This window comes from Juglans microcarpa x Juglans regia, chromosome 3D, assembly GCF_004785595.1.
Source record: "Juglans microcarpa x Juglans regia isolate MS1-56 chromosome 3D, Jm3101_v1.0, whole genome shotgun sequence".
Lineage (NCBI taxonomy): Eukaryota > Viridiplantae > Streptophyta > Magnoliopsida > Fagales > Juglandaceae > Juglans > Juglans microcarpa x Juglans regia.
This window is the reverse complement of record NC_054598.1, coordinates 3,012,910-3,032,048: the sequence shown is the minus strand read 5'-3', so window position 1 is coordinate 3,032,048 and position 19,139 is coordinate 3,012,910. Positions and strand designations below refer to the sequence as shown.

At 33.6% G+C, this 19,139-nt stretch overlaps 2 protein-coding genes across 2 annotated transcripts; both read right to left on the bottom strand.

The window, feature by feature from the left end:
- Positions 1 to 1,394: 1,394 nt before the first annotated feature.
- LOC121255454 (metacaspase-1-like) lies at positions 1,395 to 6,128 on the bottom strand. The gene is given in 8 exon segments (XM_041155797.1): positions 1,395 to 1,769; positions 2,268 to 2,453; positions 3,214 to 3,325; positions 3,505 to 3,835; positions 5,192 to 5,308; positions 5,311 to 5,355; positions 5,440 to 5,550; positions 5,787 to 6,128. Coding segments are annotated over 8 exon segments (1,002 nt in total). The 5' UTR covers positions 5,827 to 6,128; the 3' UTR covers positions 1,395 to 1,709.
- Positions 6,129 to 7,266: 1,138 nt separating this feature from the next.
- LOC121255356 lies at positions 7,267 to 12,996 on the bottom strand. Its single transcript, XM_041155628.1, is given in 5 exon segments — positions 7,267 to 8,139; positions 8,820 to 10,025; positions 10,099 to 10,237; positions 12,048 to 12,741; positions 12,744 to 12,996. Coding segments are annotated over 5 exon segments (2,601 nt in total). The 5' UTR covers positions 12,895 to 12,996; the 3' UTR covers positions 7,267 to 7,728.
- Positions 12,997 to 19,139: the final 6,143 nt, after the last annotated feature.

Here is a 19,139-nt window from a genome sequence, read left to right as displayed (position 1 = left end):
ATTGTCAAAGGTTGGCATCTTATACAACTTGATGTTAATAATGCCTTTTTGCATGGGGATTTATCTGAAGAAGTGTATATGAAATTGCCTTGAAATGGGGGGTCCAAGGTTTGTAAGTTGAACAAATCACTTTATGGTTTGAAACAAGCTTCATACCAGTGGTTTTCTAAGTTTTCAGCTTTTATTCTTGACTTGGGGTTTGTGCAATCCAAAACTGATTATTAACTTTTTACCAAGTCCTATAGTTCCTCTTTCATTGCACTTCTCATTTATACTAAAGACACTCTCATAGCTAATAATGATTTGAAATTTGTGAAGCACCTGAAGTCCTTGCTTGACAATAAGTTCAAGCTTATGGACCTTGGTCAGCTCAAATATTTTCTTGGATTGGAGGTAGCTTGGTCTCTAGATGTCAATTCTCTATGCCAAAGAAAGTATTCTTTAGAGATTCTTCAAGATGTTGATTTTCTTGCATCTAAACTTATCTCTTTTCCCATGGAGCAAAATGTGAAGTTGAGTAAAGAAGTATGAGATTTACTGCCTGATCCTACTATCTACCGTAGACTCGTTGGTAGGCTTCTACTTACACTCATATGGTCAGACTTGTCTTACTCTATGCATACGCTTAGTCACTATATGGCTTAGCCAAGACAACCCCATCTAATAACAGCTTATAGGATTTTACAGTATATATAGAGTACTCCTGATCATGTTATCTTATTTCGAGCTTCTAACTCTTTAACCATTAATGTTTTTGCAGATTCAGATTGAACTTCTTGTCTTGACAATTGTCGCTCTAATAATATACTTTTTCCCACGATAGTCACTCCCAAAAAAAATCCATGTTTGTTGTAGGATCATAGTATATATATATTTTGTCCCGTAGTGTACGTTTTATGATCTGCACACCAATCATTTTTTATAAGTATATAGCCATCGCAATTAATATTAATGAGCCTTAATAATTGTTAAGATATAAAATAAATAATAAAATCTACCTCTTCCCATCAATTTTAGCTTTTAGGACAAGTAGTGATTTCACATAGTATCAGAGCAGAGGTCTTGAGTTCGAATCTTGACTCTATACTCTACCCCATTTAATCAAATATTTCACTTGTTAGGCTTACTCATTAAGGGGAAGTCTGGTCCACAGGTGATGAGAGTATTAAAATATAAAATAAATAATAAAATTTATTTCTTCCTATCAACTTAAGCTTTTGGGACAAGTGGTGATTTCATAATAATTAATAGGTCACAACTGTCCTATCTCTTCAGACGCTTACGTACATTTATTTCTTGGGAAAATAGCAAGTAATCAAGGGGCCAATTAGGATATATAATCATATTATTCATATATAATTATATATAGTACTACTCATGACATGATCAACAAGAAAATCAAAAGCAGGGGTTTATTTCATAAATAATTAACCATATCAATTACAACATGTATTCTTTGATGGATAGACCGACCCGCCCTCCAATCTGTTACGGCTTATTTTGATTATTCTTTCCTCATTCTGGTTGTAGAAGAACCTACTTATTGATCCAACTCGTGCATCGAGAAAATTCAGCAGAGATCATCTGACATGATCTGGGAATTAGAAGAAAAGCTAAAAGTAGTAGTTTATGCTCGATCAGGCAATGAAGGCTGCATGCATGCATCCAGCTAGCTAGCTGATCTTCGCCCATCAGCACGTATATATGATTCACAGCAAAAATTTCTTCGAGTAAACCGGGAACTCTTGAGACGATGACAGCATAGGATTCTGCAGTACTCGCGATCCATACAACCCAGAATGAATATATTAACATGAAGGATTATAAATAATTAACTGGCTCCAATATGCAGTGATTATAATTTGACAATAAATGATATGTTAAACTGAGAAATACAGATTTGATTTCTGGGTGAAGTTATAAGCTGGTTTCCTGGCCTCTGATCATGAAATTAAGTACCTAAAGACTAATTAATTTGAAAGCTATTTAGTAGTGGTTTTTGTACGAATAAATATTATGTTGACCTCAAGCAACTTAATTCATTTATTCAATTTGAAAAAACGTCAAAATCAAAATGATGAAGCTAATTAATTTGAGTTGCATGCGGAATTATGAAGTACTACTTCTTAATATATATATATATATGTGTGTGTGTATGTATGTATGTACTACTCGATCGATCGATCTCCAAGTTCTTATATATACAAAAGAACATGCAATTACGTACTATTTAGAGCGAGCCAGCTAGCTAGGGATCGGAAGCTAACCTCTATTTTTCTGCGGCCGAAAAGTTTCCGTAAGCACGGCACCCTGAGACATCTTTTATTATTTACTTGTTCGATACACTCATGCATTTGGTTCAGCAGGCCTCCGTATGTTATTTCAGGTACATTCACAACAATATGGATCAAGATGTAAGTCATTGCACCAGTCATTTCCTTTCCGGTGAAAGCCTGCATATATATATATATATATATATATGCATGCACAAATTTATAAGGAACTAATTAAAATGATCATAATTAAGTTACTACCTTTTGAGAACTTTAATTAGATTAACCATGACAATATAATTAATGGTTCAAGTTTCGGCCTTTAGGATAGACTAATATTTATCTTAATTTGTTAGAAATATAGAGAAATAATATTTTTAAAAGGAGTATGCGGCACGCTTGCACAACTTAATTATAACTGTATCTAGCATTACTCTAGCATCTATATAAGTCTAATATCATGCATGGTAAATGAAGATTAATAACAGGAAATATTTAAGGATATATAGTAATTAAACAACACAATTTCATGATTAATTTTCATCACATTTAACGAGCTAATTGTTAAGGCATACTTTCATTTAGTATTTGATCATGCTTGAAAGATTTTATTTCGGCGCCGTACTTACACAGGTCTATTTATATATATGTATATATGAGAAATAATATTTACAATCATAGAGTATAGAAGTCTCGTGTACTTCCTTTAAAAAAAATAAGTAAATTTGAGATCTACATGAAAAAATTATTTTTTTAATGACGGATCTCATATTTTTTCTAAAGGTAAGTAAGACTTGCATATCCTATATATGATCATTATATCTAGCAAACATTAATACTATATATATATATATATATATATATATATATATATATATTGGATTCAAACAAAAGATCAAGAATAATCAGAAGAAATTAAGAAAACAAATCTCTTACGTACAGAGGTATCGGAAGCCATCTCATCATCTCCACAAGCACTCAGGCAAATCGCCAATCCACCGCTTGTACTTTTGTCTGCTTTCGATGGAGGTTTGTTGTCATTCCAAATGTCCCTGTTGCAAGTATCGAGCGAAAATATTACCAACATGCATGATTAATTTAAGATTATCTCTAATAATTAGAAATCTCGAAAAATTTAACGTACGAAGTCCTGTTCTATTAAATTATTTCCAAATAATGGCACTATATATATATATATTAATAAATTAATAATATATGTGTACGTACTCACTTGTGTGGGTCGTATATATACTCGAGATCAAGAACGGTTCCACTATGACAAGCATCGACAATTGCATGAAGAGTGATACCCTTCTTGAGAGGACGAACAATGGTGGAATTTATCTCGTTGTCAAGGATCATCCCTTCCTGCATAAAATCAACCGGACAGATAGTTTCATCGAACCCATCTTTCTCATCGTCATTGAAATCAGGTTGACGTAAGCCATGTCCAGAGAAGTAGAACACCAATGAATCTCCCGATTCCGAACCTTCCACAAGCCATTTCAACGAGTCTTGTATATTCTTCTTCGTCGGCATAAAATCACTATCAGCTTGATCTTCTGCATTATTCCTTCAAAATCTAATTAACTTTTGATGATCAATTCACGACTAGCTACTTTTTTATTAGTTATATATATATATGCTCATGCTACGTCCATTCCTCCATAAGTCACGATGTTTTGTGAATTTCAACATTGTATATACTAGAAAATAATCAACGAATTATTAATTAAGGAAGACGGCCGTTTGATAATAAAGAAGAGCATACTACTACTTGGGAAACATGCAAGAACCAATTAAAGAAATCCACGAAGCACTCTATGGGACATCATCATGTTATGCTTTAGCTAGCAGATCAGTATACAGTACTATTATTCTAATTTGCCTGTGATATTTAGACTCTCATGAAGTATGATCTCATGTACAGATCAGAAATTCAACACAATGAAAGTTATTTTCTTTCTTTTCTGTTTTCTCTATTTGACCAAATAATAGAAGAATATAACTCCAATTAGCTAGGATATGATGTAAATAAGATTTTTAATTTACACCCTTCAGTAAAAATCTGGTACAATATAAGGTGTTAATTAGATCCAGTACCCCAAGTAGGGTGAATCTCCACCCGCCTCAAGGGGCGGTAGTACTTGCCATGCACCAACTTAATTAGGTGACTCAATAATAAATATGTTTACTTTTTAAAAATTAATAATAATAATCCAATGCTGTACGTGTAATCATATTGGAAGAGACTAGGATTCTTAAGTGGTTACTTGTGATTGGAAGTTGTAAAACTTAGCATTTCACTGCATCCTCACCCAATCGTACGTCTAGTAGACTAATAATATGATCATGTAGATCTTATATATATATATATATATATATATATATATATATATATTTTCAATGAAAAATTATGATATTTGTAGTTTTAGAATAAATAAGTTTCGTGTACTTACTTTAAAAAAAATAGATAAATCTAGAACCTATATAAACAATTTATTTAATTTATTATAATGATGGATCCTATTTTTTTTTTTAAAAAAGAGTACGTGTGTAGCTTACACATCCTTCAAGTATATCTAGCATTACTCTACTTTATTAGTCTATTGCATAAAAACTTAATCATTGGAGTATCTTCTTATATGAATTCTCAACTACTAGTTAAATATGTATAAACAAATTACTTATCGTAAGATCTAAATTAAATAGCTATAAAAAAAGAGTTTAAATAATAGATATATTTTTATAATAATTAATGTGACAGATTTCTATAACGTTGTTAGAAGTATATTTATTGTGTCATTGATCATCATGTCACAAAATCTATGTTTCCACCATTTTATATATAATTGTCTCAAATTTCTATATACAATAATATTTTAGGGAACAGATCAAGACGGGTGATTATTACGCACCTGTGAGGATACGAATACAGTCCCGACGATAACCAAAGCGTTGCATCAACAAAAGTTTCATTCTCCTCACATCATTAACAGTTCCTTTGAGGCTGTATTTCTTGTTCTGGTAAGTAACCCACAAAGAAGTGCGCGCTTCATTCCGTGTGCCTCACCGGAATTACCTGTAGGGTATGGCCGCGGCATAGTATCCAGCGAAGAAACATTAGCACTGCTGGAGTACTGCCTAGTACTCTTCCACAATTTACCGCCATTTCCAAATGAGTACTGATGAAGATTACTCTTTGTCTTTGATAATGCATGTCGGATTTGATGTCCCAGCTCCACACTTGCCGGCCCGGGTATAATGGCTTTGCATTCTGTACAGCGAATAATTGCCGCGTACTTAGCCACCGAGTACCGTTTGTTGCACCTATTGCATATAACGACTGATTTTCCGTCCATTTTTGTGGTTAACAATATTTCAATCCCAGAATGCTATATACAGCGCTATATATATATATATATATAAGCAGATCACTGAAGTCTGAACTATATAGATTGAGCCTTCCTTCAATTAATCTGCATCAAAATCCAAGGGCTGAGAAAAGCTGACCTTTGGTGGCGGCGGGGATCATGGAATTACTTTTTCCCATAATTAGCTTATAATATTAAATTAGAATCGTCGAGTATTTGGCACCCTTCGTGAGGACATGCATGAAGAGACCTTGCAGGAATTATGCGCTCAAACCCTACTTAGGCGGCAAGAAAGGTATGCCTATTTGAAAATGGGTCAAGTGTTTTATCCGATTGTCAAAAATAACATCTACTTTGGCAGAAATGAAAGAAGGAAGTCTACACGCCAACAGGCACCTTACTACATTTCCGTTGAAAGGTCAAGCGAAAGGAAAGGTAGTAATTGGAATATGGTAGAAGACAACAAAGCTTTGAGAAGCTAGACAGTTAGCTAATACTTTGAACATTGGGCGTATCTCCTCCGAGATACAGAGGCCAGCTAGCGTGTTCCTACTTTTTATTTCCTCTTTTTATTTCTCTTAAATCTCATAGTAATATGACATAGCCAACCTGTAATCATGACATGTGTGCAACACATTTTATAATACATATTATAAAATAAGAATATTTTTATAAATGATGTAAGTTTTGTAAGACATTTTATAAAAATACTTCAAATCATTTTAAAATATTATTATATAAACTGTTGTAATAAACTATTATAAAAAGTTACGTGTGTTTATCATTTTACAAAAGGTGTGCATAAAATCCTTAGCGTCCAATTAAACACCACCACTCTCTTTTCCTTTTTTCCTTTATTCTCTCATTTACGAGGCCAAGAACTCGATGCCTAGCCCTTTATTCAGTTGCCGGAAAAGGATCGGCTTAGCCACCTTTTCTTTATTTCCTTTATTGGGGTCTCCTAGATTCTCATTCATTATATATTGGGCAGTGCTAGTGCGGACGCGCCCTAGTATAAATTTTATTTTTTTATTTATATTTTTTTAATATTTTTTAATATTTTTAAAAAATAAAAAAATACATCAATACATTAATAATTACTTACTTAATTAGTAAATAAAAAAAATTAAATACATAAGCGGTCAAAATGAGACGTCATAATAGCATTATCTATTGGCTATACCAAAGACTCCTAAAAAGATGATTAAAATTATGTCAAAAAAATATTTTCGTCGATCTCAGGATCTATGCATTGATTTTGTCATATATTCGGGATTTTGGGGTCGATATTGTAGTGTACAGTAACATTTTCTCAACTTTCGGTTAGATCGATACGATTAGGCATCATAAAATACGCAGGAGTATATATGCATGCATACTTGCTTTAAGCTTTAGCCTTTAAAAAGATGCGTATCGTTATGTCTATATATATAATTAATCGGGATTTCCCTATTAAGCCCAATTACATTTCTTGAATATCTCGAGAAATAAGCACTGGTTGAACGTTTAACCTTTATTCGAAAGAATATCAGATAATTTATTTTATTTTTTTAAGTAATAAAGGAAAAGAATATCAGAAAGTTGCTACATGATTGTAATAGATGGGCAAGTTTCCCCGATTCCCAAAGCTGGCCAGACTCTGCGGCCATTTCACACGTTCAACTAAACCCACCTTGCAAATGGGAAGAGACACTAAACTTAATTACAAAGACTTGTGCGCACATGCAATCAGTCCGGATAATTGAATTGGGTGCAAGGCTATAAAGTTTCCCTCCTCCAAAGGAATCAGTGGAACAATTTATTTATTTTTTTGTTGAATTTCATTTCAGGGGATTAGATGCTATACCTTTCAACTCAAGGGAAACTACATTAATTAATGTCTTATGTATATAATAAAGTATTAGAATATTATGCAGGGTAAAAGACTTGAAAGATCTGCGTCCCCCGGGTCAACCAGCTTCACCGTGTGATGCTCTATGAGAGATGCAGCTTGCCACCTATTAAGCTCTTGTACATTTTGCCCATGACAATGAACTTAGGACTATTCTGTCCGATGAAATTGCAGCTGCCAAGTCTGGTTTTTAGTTGTGTGGAAGATGAGGGGAGTTCAATGGTGAGCCACCGTCAAGTACATTAAGTTGCCCAGAGATTTTTGCTTTGCAGGTTGGACACATAAACCCAACAGAATCTGGCTGTATTTCAGCAACCGCAGCCTCATGGTTGAACTCCACTCCACACCATACACAGTTAGTTGTAACCTGATTTCCGTCGGCCATATTTAACACGACTTCTTCCAAAGACCCAAACTGGACGGAGGAACCATATGCCCCATCCATCTCTTCATTATACGCCAAAATCACGGGTACCTCTTGCATGGAAAGAGATTCTTGTGCAGTTGCAGAACCATACTTGGGTTCTATTTCATCAAATCTCAGCTCCTCAAACCCAGTTCTATTGTCATGCCTTCGGTCACCCTGCAAATGTTCTTCTCCCTGCAACTAAAATAAGAAACAATACTTTAACAGGAGCAACTAAACATTTCTATCACAAACTTTGGGAGGAGAAGAGAAAGCTGCCTTGAAAACCTTAAACTGTATCAGTCAATTTCGCACAAATTAGAAGTTGACTTTCACTTAATTTCTAATAAATTTGCATACAGAACACGAAATCATGGATGATCCACATCCTATAACCTTATTTACATTATGGAAATGTATGTTTCAAAATATATAGCAGTTTTGGCAAACCACTAGTATTGAATGTCATGCTAACTCCAGCACAATGACTTGAAGAGGAATCCTTCCCTTCTCTCTTTCTTTTTGGCATAAACAAATAATCTCAAAACCACCAGAACACACAGGGAAAGCCATTAGACAAAACAGTCCCACGGGCATCAAACTAGCAGTTAAAAGGACAAACTAACTGAGCAACAACAATTATTAGACTAGCCACATTGGTCAATCACCGAGAACAATCTATTAAATCCCTGGAATTTCTAAAGACTGACACATCAATTGCATAACTGGACAACAATGGCTCAACATATTCAACAAAAACCACAAAGGAAATGACAGTAGACTGTTAACGTAACAGAAAAGGTCAAAAGAAGCAATGTAAGACTTAGATATAGTTGTACGCCCAAATAGTAAGATCAAGAACATTGTCCCAATACCTTATCAGAGGTTGCATTGAATGTTGGAAAATGTTGCAAAGGTGGCTCTGGGGACATTAAGGGAGCACAAACACCACACTGGAGTGCATTTTCTTCAGAAGATTTCTGTACAGTTTCTGTCACAATATTATTGGCTGGCCCATCGTTGTGGCCACCAAAGCCAACTTTTAGCTTGCTACTATTATTATCAACTTCACCAAGTGTTGGAGGATCCAAAGTGCTAGTACAAAAGAAATTTATGTTATCCTTAGCATCAGAAACAATATGATTGTCAAATTGATCAAGTAAATGACCTTCAGGAACTTCCCCCTGCTCAACCTCAGGATTATCATTTTCATCATCGATAGCCACCAAGCCCTCCTTTTCACATGAAGTTTTAGGTGTATTACCATTTTTCTCTTCTGCTGGTAAGAGAGTTGTGGCATCCAAACGAGAATCCATTTTAGAATCAACTGCTTCATTAGAATTATCAATCTCCATATTTTCTTCAATGATCATATGCTCACCATCTTGCTCATTTAAATCTTGATCCAGAGTTATGTCAGTCATACCATCATCCATTTCCTCTTCACTAAGAGAACCAAGACTCATTTCATGATTGGAATTAGCAGCTGAAATTTCTTGAATGGAAACAAAATTTGGTTGATCAGAAGTGGAACCACCATTGGATTCATCATTAGGTCTGACGGTAGAAGTCTCTAGAATAGAATTCTGAGCAATTTCAATCAAAGCATCCATTTTGGAGATCCTTGAAGGCACATCATCCCTGTTTGGAGGCTCAATTCTCTTTTGAAGAGTTGTTGGACCAGGCAATTCTTCAACCCTCCTCACATAATTCCTCACATGTATCCCAACATGACCATTATAGCGACGCCTTTCCAGAAATACCTTATGGCAGAACTGGCATTCATACTTGCCGTCTTTGATTATCACTCCATCCCCAACGGAAGAACCAAGTCTATACCTTCTCGTGGTCCTTTGGTGATAGGACAACAAGTGCTGCAGATATGAATCCTTCTCGTCAAAGGTCATGCTGCACTTGTGACATTCAAATATATCATCTATCTGGACATCTGCAAGATTTTCCATTCCAAATAAGGTTGCTTCCCTCGCCTGTTCAGAAGATATAGGAATTCTGGTTGGAGCTGAACTAGAAATCACTCCTTGCTGTCGGTTTTCGTCCTTTTGGATGAAGCCTGCAAGCTTCTGCACATCCCATAGACCGTATTCAACAACATTAAAATGCACCAAACAGCAGCACAAATATTTAATTGCTTACAGTTTCCGAAGTCAATCTGAAGTCCTGTCGAGTATTTTCACCCTTCTGGCTACTGGCCCATCGTGCATCACTAAGGTCAAAAAAGGACAGCAGATATGAAGCAGCATCCTTGCAGGATACAAACTGTTGTCCAGTAGGGCTGGAACATATCAATTCAAGAGAACATGTAAGGCCCGGCAAGGGAAACGAAGGGGGGCATTTCTTTTTGGGGGGACAAACATAACAGTAACAAGAAAAAATTCAACAAGGTTAACGTTTACAAAAATTTTACTGCATTTGGATGCTGAGGTGATTTCAGATGATCTGAGTTGATCTTTGAATAGTAGTGTTTTGTGGGTCCTATTGAGATGTGTTTGAATGTAAATAGGTTGAGATATGTGTTTGAACGTGTGAAGTAAGTTGAGATGGGTTTTAATTTTTTATGGGAAGTTGAAAAAGTAGTGGGTCCCATCAATAATTGGTTTGAGATGGGTTGAGATCACTTTAACAACCAAACATACCCGAGTTTTGAAAGAAGAGTCTAAAGACGCATGTTACAGATGAGAAATAAATAGCAACACCAGAACCAAGATACCAACAATCATTGCTCAAGTCATTTCACCATCAAAAAGATCAAGAACTCCAAAATAAAGTATCCTAACTTTCAGTTCATATAGGATGTCCATCATCAAAACAAATGTAGGATGCCCATCATTTCAAACCCCAATGCCCACTGGCTGCGGACACAATTAAAACCAACAGAATACCATCACTATAATTCAGATTATTTGCCAGAAAATAAGTATCGCTAATCTGATACGAATAACAACAAATTTAGATTAGTGCATGAGGTATTCATAGTTTCGCGTGCATAAACATTTTTATAGAAAGAGAGGGAAACAAAAAGAAGAACATATAGCTTTAAGTACATTTTTAATGGATCTCATCTTTGTGAAGCTTTGGTTGAATAATCATCACCAATGCGCCTCTAAAAACAGTTGTACAATTATTTCTTTTATAAGAAACAAAGAGTTTATTAAAATAAAGGGAAAGTCATAGGGGAGAACATTATACCCCCACTAGAAGCTGCAATCAGAACTTCAAAAGAGCACTAAGATCTGAAAATGAAGAATCGTTAAGCTTCATAGTCAAAAACTTAAACCCCAAATATATCCAGCAACCAAACAGTCTATGAAAAAAAAAATGAAACAAAATAAGGAAGGCCAACTTTTGTATTGACAAAATATATGAAGGTAATTAGGCCATCTGCCCGGCCCCTTAAGCCTCAACATAAGCCTCCATCCAACGATGGCAAAATTACATTACCATCCAAAATATATTATATGGTATTCTTCTAAATTAAGCATTCAGCCCACTAAGGTGCGGTTTGAATAGTGAGTTGAGTTGAGATGAATAAAATATTATTTGAATATTATTTTTTAATATTATTATTGTTTTGGGATTTGAAAGAATTGTTTATTATATTTTGTGTGAGAATTTGAGAAAGTTGTAATGGTGAAATGAGACGATACGAGACAGAAACGTTTATTGTATCCAAACAGGGCCTAAATCACCACTCAGAAACCCAATCACGTGTAAATGTCCCTAAGCACAATTTGAATGAACCCCAACTTCCACAGCTTTACAATCAAAGAAGGAATACGGGTCTAAAACCTTCAACATCCATAATTAAAAGGCATTTTCCAGTTCATCTTCTTCCTAGATAAGTACTCATAAATTCATCGTGCAAACCATTTCAAGATTGAACTAATGTCACTACCTCAACATTATAAACTAATATTAAGCGAAGCTAAATAATTAGAGAATATTGCCAAATTAAGTGTGGGAACACAGAAATCACATAACTCTACTAATTTCCCAGAAATCAAACGGACAGAGAAGCCAATTATAAAAAAAAAAAAAAAAAGGGGCAGAGAAGCCGAAATTTGAAACAGAAACAGGAAAACCACCTTATATATCTGCGGCAGTAAATTGAGGCGCGCCCGTCTCTCCTCTTGATCCCCAGTAGTAGCTTCCATCCGACCGGAAAGGCATCCCCGAACACGCCAGCCTCCACAATCTTCCTCTTCTTCCTCCTACTCCCCCATTGCCCACCCAATTCTCTCATAAACCCCAGCAACTCATCCTCCCTCTCCATCCCGAGAGTCCTCCTCCTTAATTCTTCTCCATACGGGTCTTCCAAATTTTCCAACGCCGCAAGATCCACCGCCACACCGTTCCTATTAACAATGTCCATTACACCGCTCCCATACCCCTCCTCCAACTGCAGCACCTTCATTTTCGGCTTCTTCCCCCTCTTCCTCTTCCTCTCCCCGCCGAAACTGACCGTTTTGTCTGGCTCCGCCTCTTCGTGATTCGTGCTAACGAAAAGGGACGATATAGACGGCAGGGTTAGATCGAAGTGGTCGAAACGGGGATCTTGGTCAAGGAAATGCTTGAGGTGGCTGATGATGTGACGGTCCTCGACGCGTTCGGGATCATCAGAGAGGACGGTGGGGAGCTTGGTCGTGGGGAGAAGCCCGGCGACTCGGCGGCGGTGGCCGGCGGTGGGGGTGGAATTCGAGGGGCTGGAGTAGGTCTGGCGGCGGGACCCTGCGGATTCGTTGAAAATGGAGCGGTCGATTTTGGGGGAAGGAATTGGGAAGGGTGGCGGAGATCGAAGGCGGAGGGGGAGCAGAGGGAGAGGGCGCGGAGCTCGGATTGGGAGAGTGTGGACATGTCTATGTGAACTAGGGAGTCGAAGTTAAGCAGTCCAAGCAGTGCTGGTGGCGGTGCGGTGGTAGCCACCGTCGCCATATTCCTAGCGGGCGAAGAGTGTGCTTGTACGGAAGGGAAAAGAAACAAGGTAACGGAGCACTAGCAGGACCAGTGATACTAACCCTTACCTTCAATTGTGCATCACTGCATTTAATAATAAAGTATTGCTAGGTCTATTTATAGGAAGTATAAGTGATGTACAGTTATTTAAAAAAAAAAAAATTATTATTAAAAATTAATTTTTTTTATATAAATTTCATATTTATTTTAAATAATTATACGATACTTATATATTTATAATTGTATCTACTATTTCTATTAATAATAATAATAATAATAATAAACGGATCAAATTTGCATGCTAAATCATTTTATTTATTTTTGGATGAATTGTTTAGACCGCATTTTCAAAAAAATCCAAACAAAAATCACCCCATGTTTTCTTGCATCAGCGGTCAATGATCGAAGTTGGTCCCTCCAAATTTAGGCACGGCCGCGTCGGCCAGAGGCGAGTTGCGACACACCGGACACAAAACATGCCAGCCGGTCCACGAGTCGATGCACTTGAGATGAAAGAGATGATCGCGAGTCGCAAGAAGGTAATGATGAAAATTGATATTGTTTCATCAAAATTATTTTTAAAATTTAATACCAATTACATAATATATATTTTTCATAATTTTAAAATATTTCTATCCATAACTTCACATTAGATTAATCGATAGATTTCTTAAAATATTTTTGGGCTAATAATATTATATTATATTATTATAACAAATAAAGCTTATTGTAGATATAACCATATAGTATTAACCCTATACGAATTTAATTAGGTTATTATTTAAAAAAATAAACTATTATATTACTATACTAAGTTTATGAAGAAGTTGGTTTTAATTTTTATAATAAAATATTACTTTTGATGATGAATAATATATCTTTAAATTTGAACAATATATCTTTAAATTTGAAGATGTACATAAAATCATTGTAGCTCAAAGTTCAAGCTTTTACATTTTGATGAAGTCAATGTAGATGATTTTATCTACATTTCTTCAAAATTTGAAGATGCATTGGTTTGTTATGAAGCCAATGCTCATGCTAGCATTGACATTGGCCTAATTATTGTCAAGTCTAAATTTTAACTAAAACTAGAGATTTTGGATAAAGTCCAAACCAATAGAAATAGTGATACACATTAGACTAGTCATCTCAAAGTCAACATAATAATATTATAGTATATATTTTAATAATAATTTTTTAAAATTTTAAATTTTTTTAATATTACAAATACAACTTAACTCGATTGGGAACAATTAAAACTTCATTTCCACCAACAATTCATAAAACAATATAGATTTCCACAATTTCCACCAACAACTCATAAATAGTACCAACATGTTTCAGTAGCAACAATAAAAGTCTATAATAGTTTCCACCAACTTCATCAAAATAGTTCATAAAAACAAAACATATATACAGAGCAGCTCATTCAGCAACATTTCTAACATTTCCAAGTTCAGCAAAACATTTGAGTCTATACAAAACATTTGTTGGACATAAAAACATCTGCAACATTTCCAACATTTCCAACTTCAGCTAGATACATTTCAGTCAAACACAAAAACAAAACATTTCAAACATTTTCAACTGCAACCAATTACAAGCCACTTATATAGCCAATTACACACCTCCATGAGGTTTCAAAGGAGACTCCACTAGTATTTGCAATTATTGGCTTATTCTCTCTGCAAAAACTTGCAACAATGAATGTTTTAATATTTCTTTTTTAGCTACAAATGTAAAACCAGTTTTACAATGAAGCAGATCTCTCTCTGGAGATAAAAGGCAAAATGGTTTATTATAATACCATTCTCCACGAAGAAAAGAACAGGATAAAAAGATCACCATGGAAAAAACCACCGTCCAAAATTCACCTCATCAACAAATCATGATTACCAAACCACATTTTTACTGTACAGTATATACTATGACAATAAAAAGTCTTTTTTTTTTCCCGATAAGCTGACAACGTAAATTCCTTATTAACTTTGTTATTCAGAAAACAACTTACAATAAGTTTTTAAAAAAAAAGGGAGATTGGGAATTCTTCATTTTACCATACTTGAAAATATCCATAGCATATAAAGTAATGCAGCATATATCTAACCATAAGTGGCTAAATGATCATTTAATATAATTGAGAGAACTAGAAAGTGAAGACATGTAAATGATATAAAATATTAGGCTTTTAGATTTTTCACTATCTCATAATCTCAAAATCCTAATGAAATTGGAATAGAAGTTCAATAAAAAAAGAAAAATTTTCATATACCTGCCAATTGTTCAGTCATCTAGATTATTTGATAAATTGACATTGCCAATATTAGTTTATCATGTGACTCTTCTTTTGAGGCCTAAGTGATTGCTAAATGGCCAAAAGAAGCAAAGACAACAACAAATCCATTGATGAATACCCATACCTTATGACCCAGAACATAGCCAATTTTGTGTAACATTGGACGTACCCCACTCATAGCCACTTTGTTGGGTTTCTCCAAAAAAATACATTATACTCCCCCTATGAGTTTTGGTTATCTTTATGGGGACATCAATAATCTCACTCTCCTTGCATGCCTGATCACCAAACCAAAGGTTACATGCCATCTTTCGAAAAGTAGAAAAAGACGATATCAAGCATTATTGAATACCCATTATTTAAAACCCCACTCACAACCAAACATGATGTAGACTAGATCAAGCCAAAACTAAAACTAAAGAATAAAATTAAAAATCGAAAAAAACAAGAGATGAGAGTTGATTACCTTATGTGAAGCACTATAGAACTCTAATAGAGGCTTGGTCAGTTGATTAAAATCGATTTTCTCTTGCAAATCGACTACTCCTTCTCCTAGTACCAAATTTCCAAATTCGGCAGCTATGGGGTAACAAAAACAACAAGAGAACTGGAAAAAATGGAGAGAAGGGAAGAGAGGGAGTGTCGAGCCAAAGAGACAACCGATGAAAAATAGAATGGAAGAGAGAAACGGGAAGAAAAAATTAAGGGGATGTTTGGCAAGGGAGAAAGGGAGAGAAAGTGAAGGGTTTTGGAAAAAACGGATTCATGAGGGAAATAAAATGTTTCGGTTGAGGAGACGTGATTTTAGAATAAAATAATGATTTGGCGATGAACAGTATCTCGCTATATATATACACGACTAATGCTACTCATCATTCTAACTTCTATCATCCTATGATGTGGCATTAGATGATTAGAGATTATTTATTATATTCACTTGTGAACCTATCATTTAATGCCACATTATGGGATTATGAGAGGATAATAGAAGTTGAGATGATGAATATATATATATACACACACATACTAGTAGAAGATGTTACGTGCCTAGGCACGTATGCCGAGTTGAATGTTTTTTATGTTTTTTTCTTATTAACAAGACACCTCTCTAATTTATAAAATTTTCACAAGTAGATGAAAACCAAAAACTCTAGTATTAGAGAAAGAAAACAAACCAACAACAAAATTAAATTAAATATTGAAATCCAGTAATCTAGCATGCATAAATGTCCGTCTCCGTCAATTAGTCACAGTCTCCCCATTACTACTTCAAAAGTAATCCCGAGCAGGGTGAGGCCTGAAATGCTTAGTGGACTTTTTGACTTCAATTACAATGAGTTCATCTCATGAGGAGTTCATTTCAACGTGGCCCATCGAACTACCTTGAGAAAAAGTAATTGGCCCATGGGTATATATGCATTTTACAGCCCAAACATCACTTTCTTACAAGATAGGCGGTTTTAAATTTTATGCATGTCAAAAAATGAATTATAATTAATATAATTATAGCTCAATTATAATTAGAAAAAATACGATTAATCTTATTGTAGCTCAATCGTTACTCATATCTATTTAAAGTTTTAATTATTATAATTATAAAATAGATCTAATATATTATATTAAATTACCCATAAAAAATAAAATAAAATATATTAGGAGACTTGCGTTGGTAAGTCAGGAAAATCTATTGGTCAACTCATTTTTACTGGAAGGCTTTAAGGGTGATCCCGGTGGTGTTATCTCAAGTTCTTAATCTACTTATTTCTCTTTGAATATAGAAAATCTTTGCTATAAAACCTGTCTCAATAAACTCTTTATTTAAATCTGATGAATCCATTACTAGTAGTCCTATAGAAACTGATAACATCAACCAAGAGGATTACAATATAATAGATATAGAAAGAAATTTACAAGATTGGACAATTTCTAATGTTCCAAAAAATCAAATATATAAACATTCTATTTTTTCTTCTAAATTATCATTTCTTACTAATTATACTATTAAAACAGTAAAAAAACTATTAGCTTAAATAATGATTATGAATCATTACAACTATTAACAAAAGAAGCTATTAAATATCGCACAGAACATAAATATTTTTTCATACATATTAGATTAGTACAAGTAGCTATAAAACTACTTACTAGAAATAAATTAAACACATCAGTATTACTCTGTCTAAGAGATGGAAGACACTATAATTTTCATGATTCATTACTTGGCATGGTAGAATCAAGTTTGTTCCAAGATCCAGTTTATTTTAATTGTTATCTCAATTATTCTCTTTCATTATTCAATATTAATATCTTACACACTTTAACATTAACTATTAAAACAAACGGTTATCATATGACGAAAGGATCACATCATTTAACAGTAGTATATAAGATCTATTATAAATTAATAAAAACAACATTAGAACCACAATCTCTTATTACTAGTCCAAAAGAATATACTTTATTATTACAATCTAATACACAAAATTCTAGTGTACAAATTCATGGACAAATTAATTAGAATCAAATTACTCTCCCTAATGAATGACAATTAGAAAATATTACTCTATTACCTAAAATAGAAAATAATTTTAAAGATGATCTTGAATATATAGATAAAAAAATAAATAGAACAGTCCAAATTGCCTTCAACCTTTTAGAAGATTTTTATTACATTATTCTTCTCTAGCACCTTCTAGTTATAACACACTCATATATGTTCTTACATCAATTTCTCGAAATAAATATCAAAATTTTGACAACAGATCCCAGAATCTAGACACACAGATTCAGAAAAGTATTCCTAGAAATATTATTAATACACCAGTATATGCTGTTAATCATCCGGATAAGGCATCCGCCTCTCATAACCCTGAAAAAGAATATTCTTCTCCAACATATTCACGAATAGTTGGAGATGATGCCCAAATATATACTTTAAGTAAAGAATAATTTAAAATTAATAAAGAAAATCTCAAACAAGAGTATATGAATGAAGAAAATAATAAAAAAAGAGTAGCATTTTTCTCGACTTTTACAAAAATAAAAAGAGATTATATTCAGAAAAATATTACGAGTATTTAGAAAAATATAAATTAATATACCTTTCTTTACATGATTTGAAATTTATAAATCAAACCAATTATCAACTATAAATAGGACTGCTAATCGATGAATTAAAGAAGAAAATATTCAAATTGTTTATGAAGAATATCCTCATTTTGAAGCCATTAAATTCAATCAAAGAAATTCTCAAATATTGACTTCACCAATAAAAAAAAAATATAATAATTCAGTAGAAGATAAAAACACTGATAATATAATCAAATAAAACAATTATATCAATTTATATCTAAAAATCATGAGTAAACAATTAGAAAGAATTGAAACCCAAATATCTCATATTAATCCTACTATTAAAGAAGCAAAAGAAACTCCTTCAATTATTTCCCATGAAATCTCATCTCAACTAAAAACTATTTTTTCTAAAAACAAAAATGATTTATTAGAACAAATATATAATAAATTAGAAAATTTAAGTATTTCCAATACAACATCTACCTCAAAACAATCTCATATTAATGTATTAAGTAAAACATATTCACCTATATTATTTGATTTTGAAATTAGTAATATTGAAAACCAATTTAAAAATTTAGATTTACAAGTAAATATAATTAGAGAATATCATGTTAATAGTTTTTTAACTAGAGATTTTAAATATCATGTCTCTATTACTCGTAATTGGTATCCGAGACCTACTCTACTTGATATGCAATTCGAAAAAAAGGAACATATAGTAAGATTTATTTTTGCACTATATGTCTTATATAAATAGAATATAGATGGATTATCTGAGTATGACACATTAAATTATTTCCAATAAATGATTATGGTTACTGACGTTTATAAAAGTAATAGAAAAACT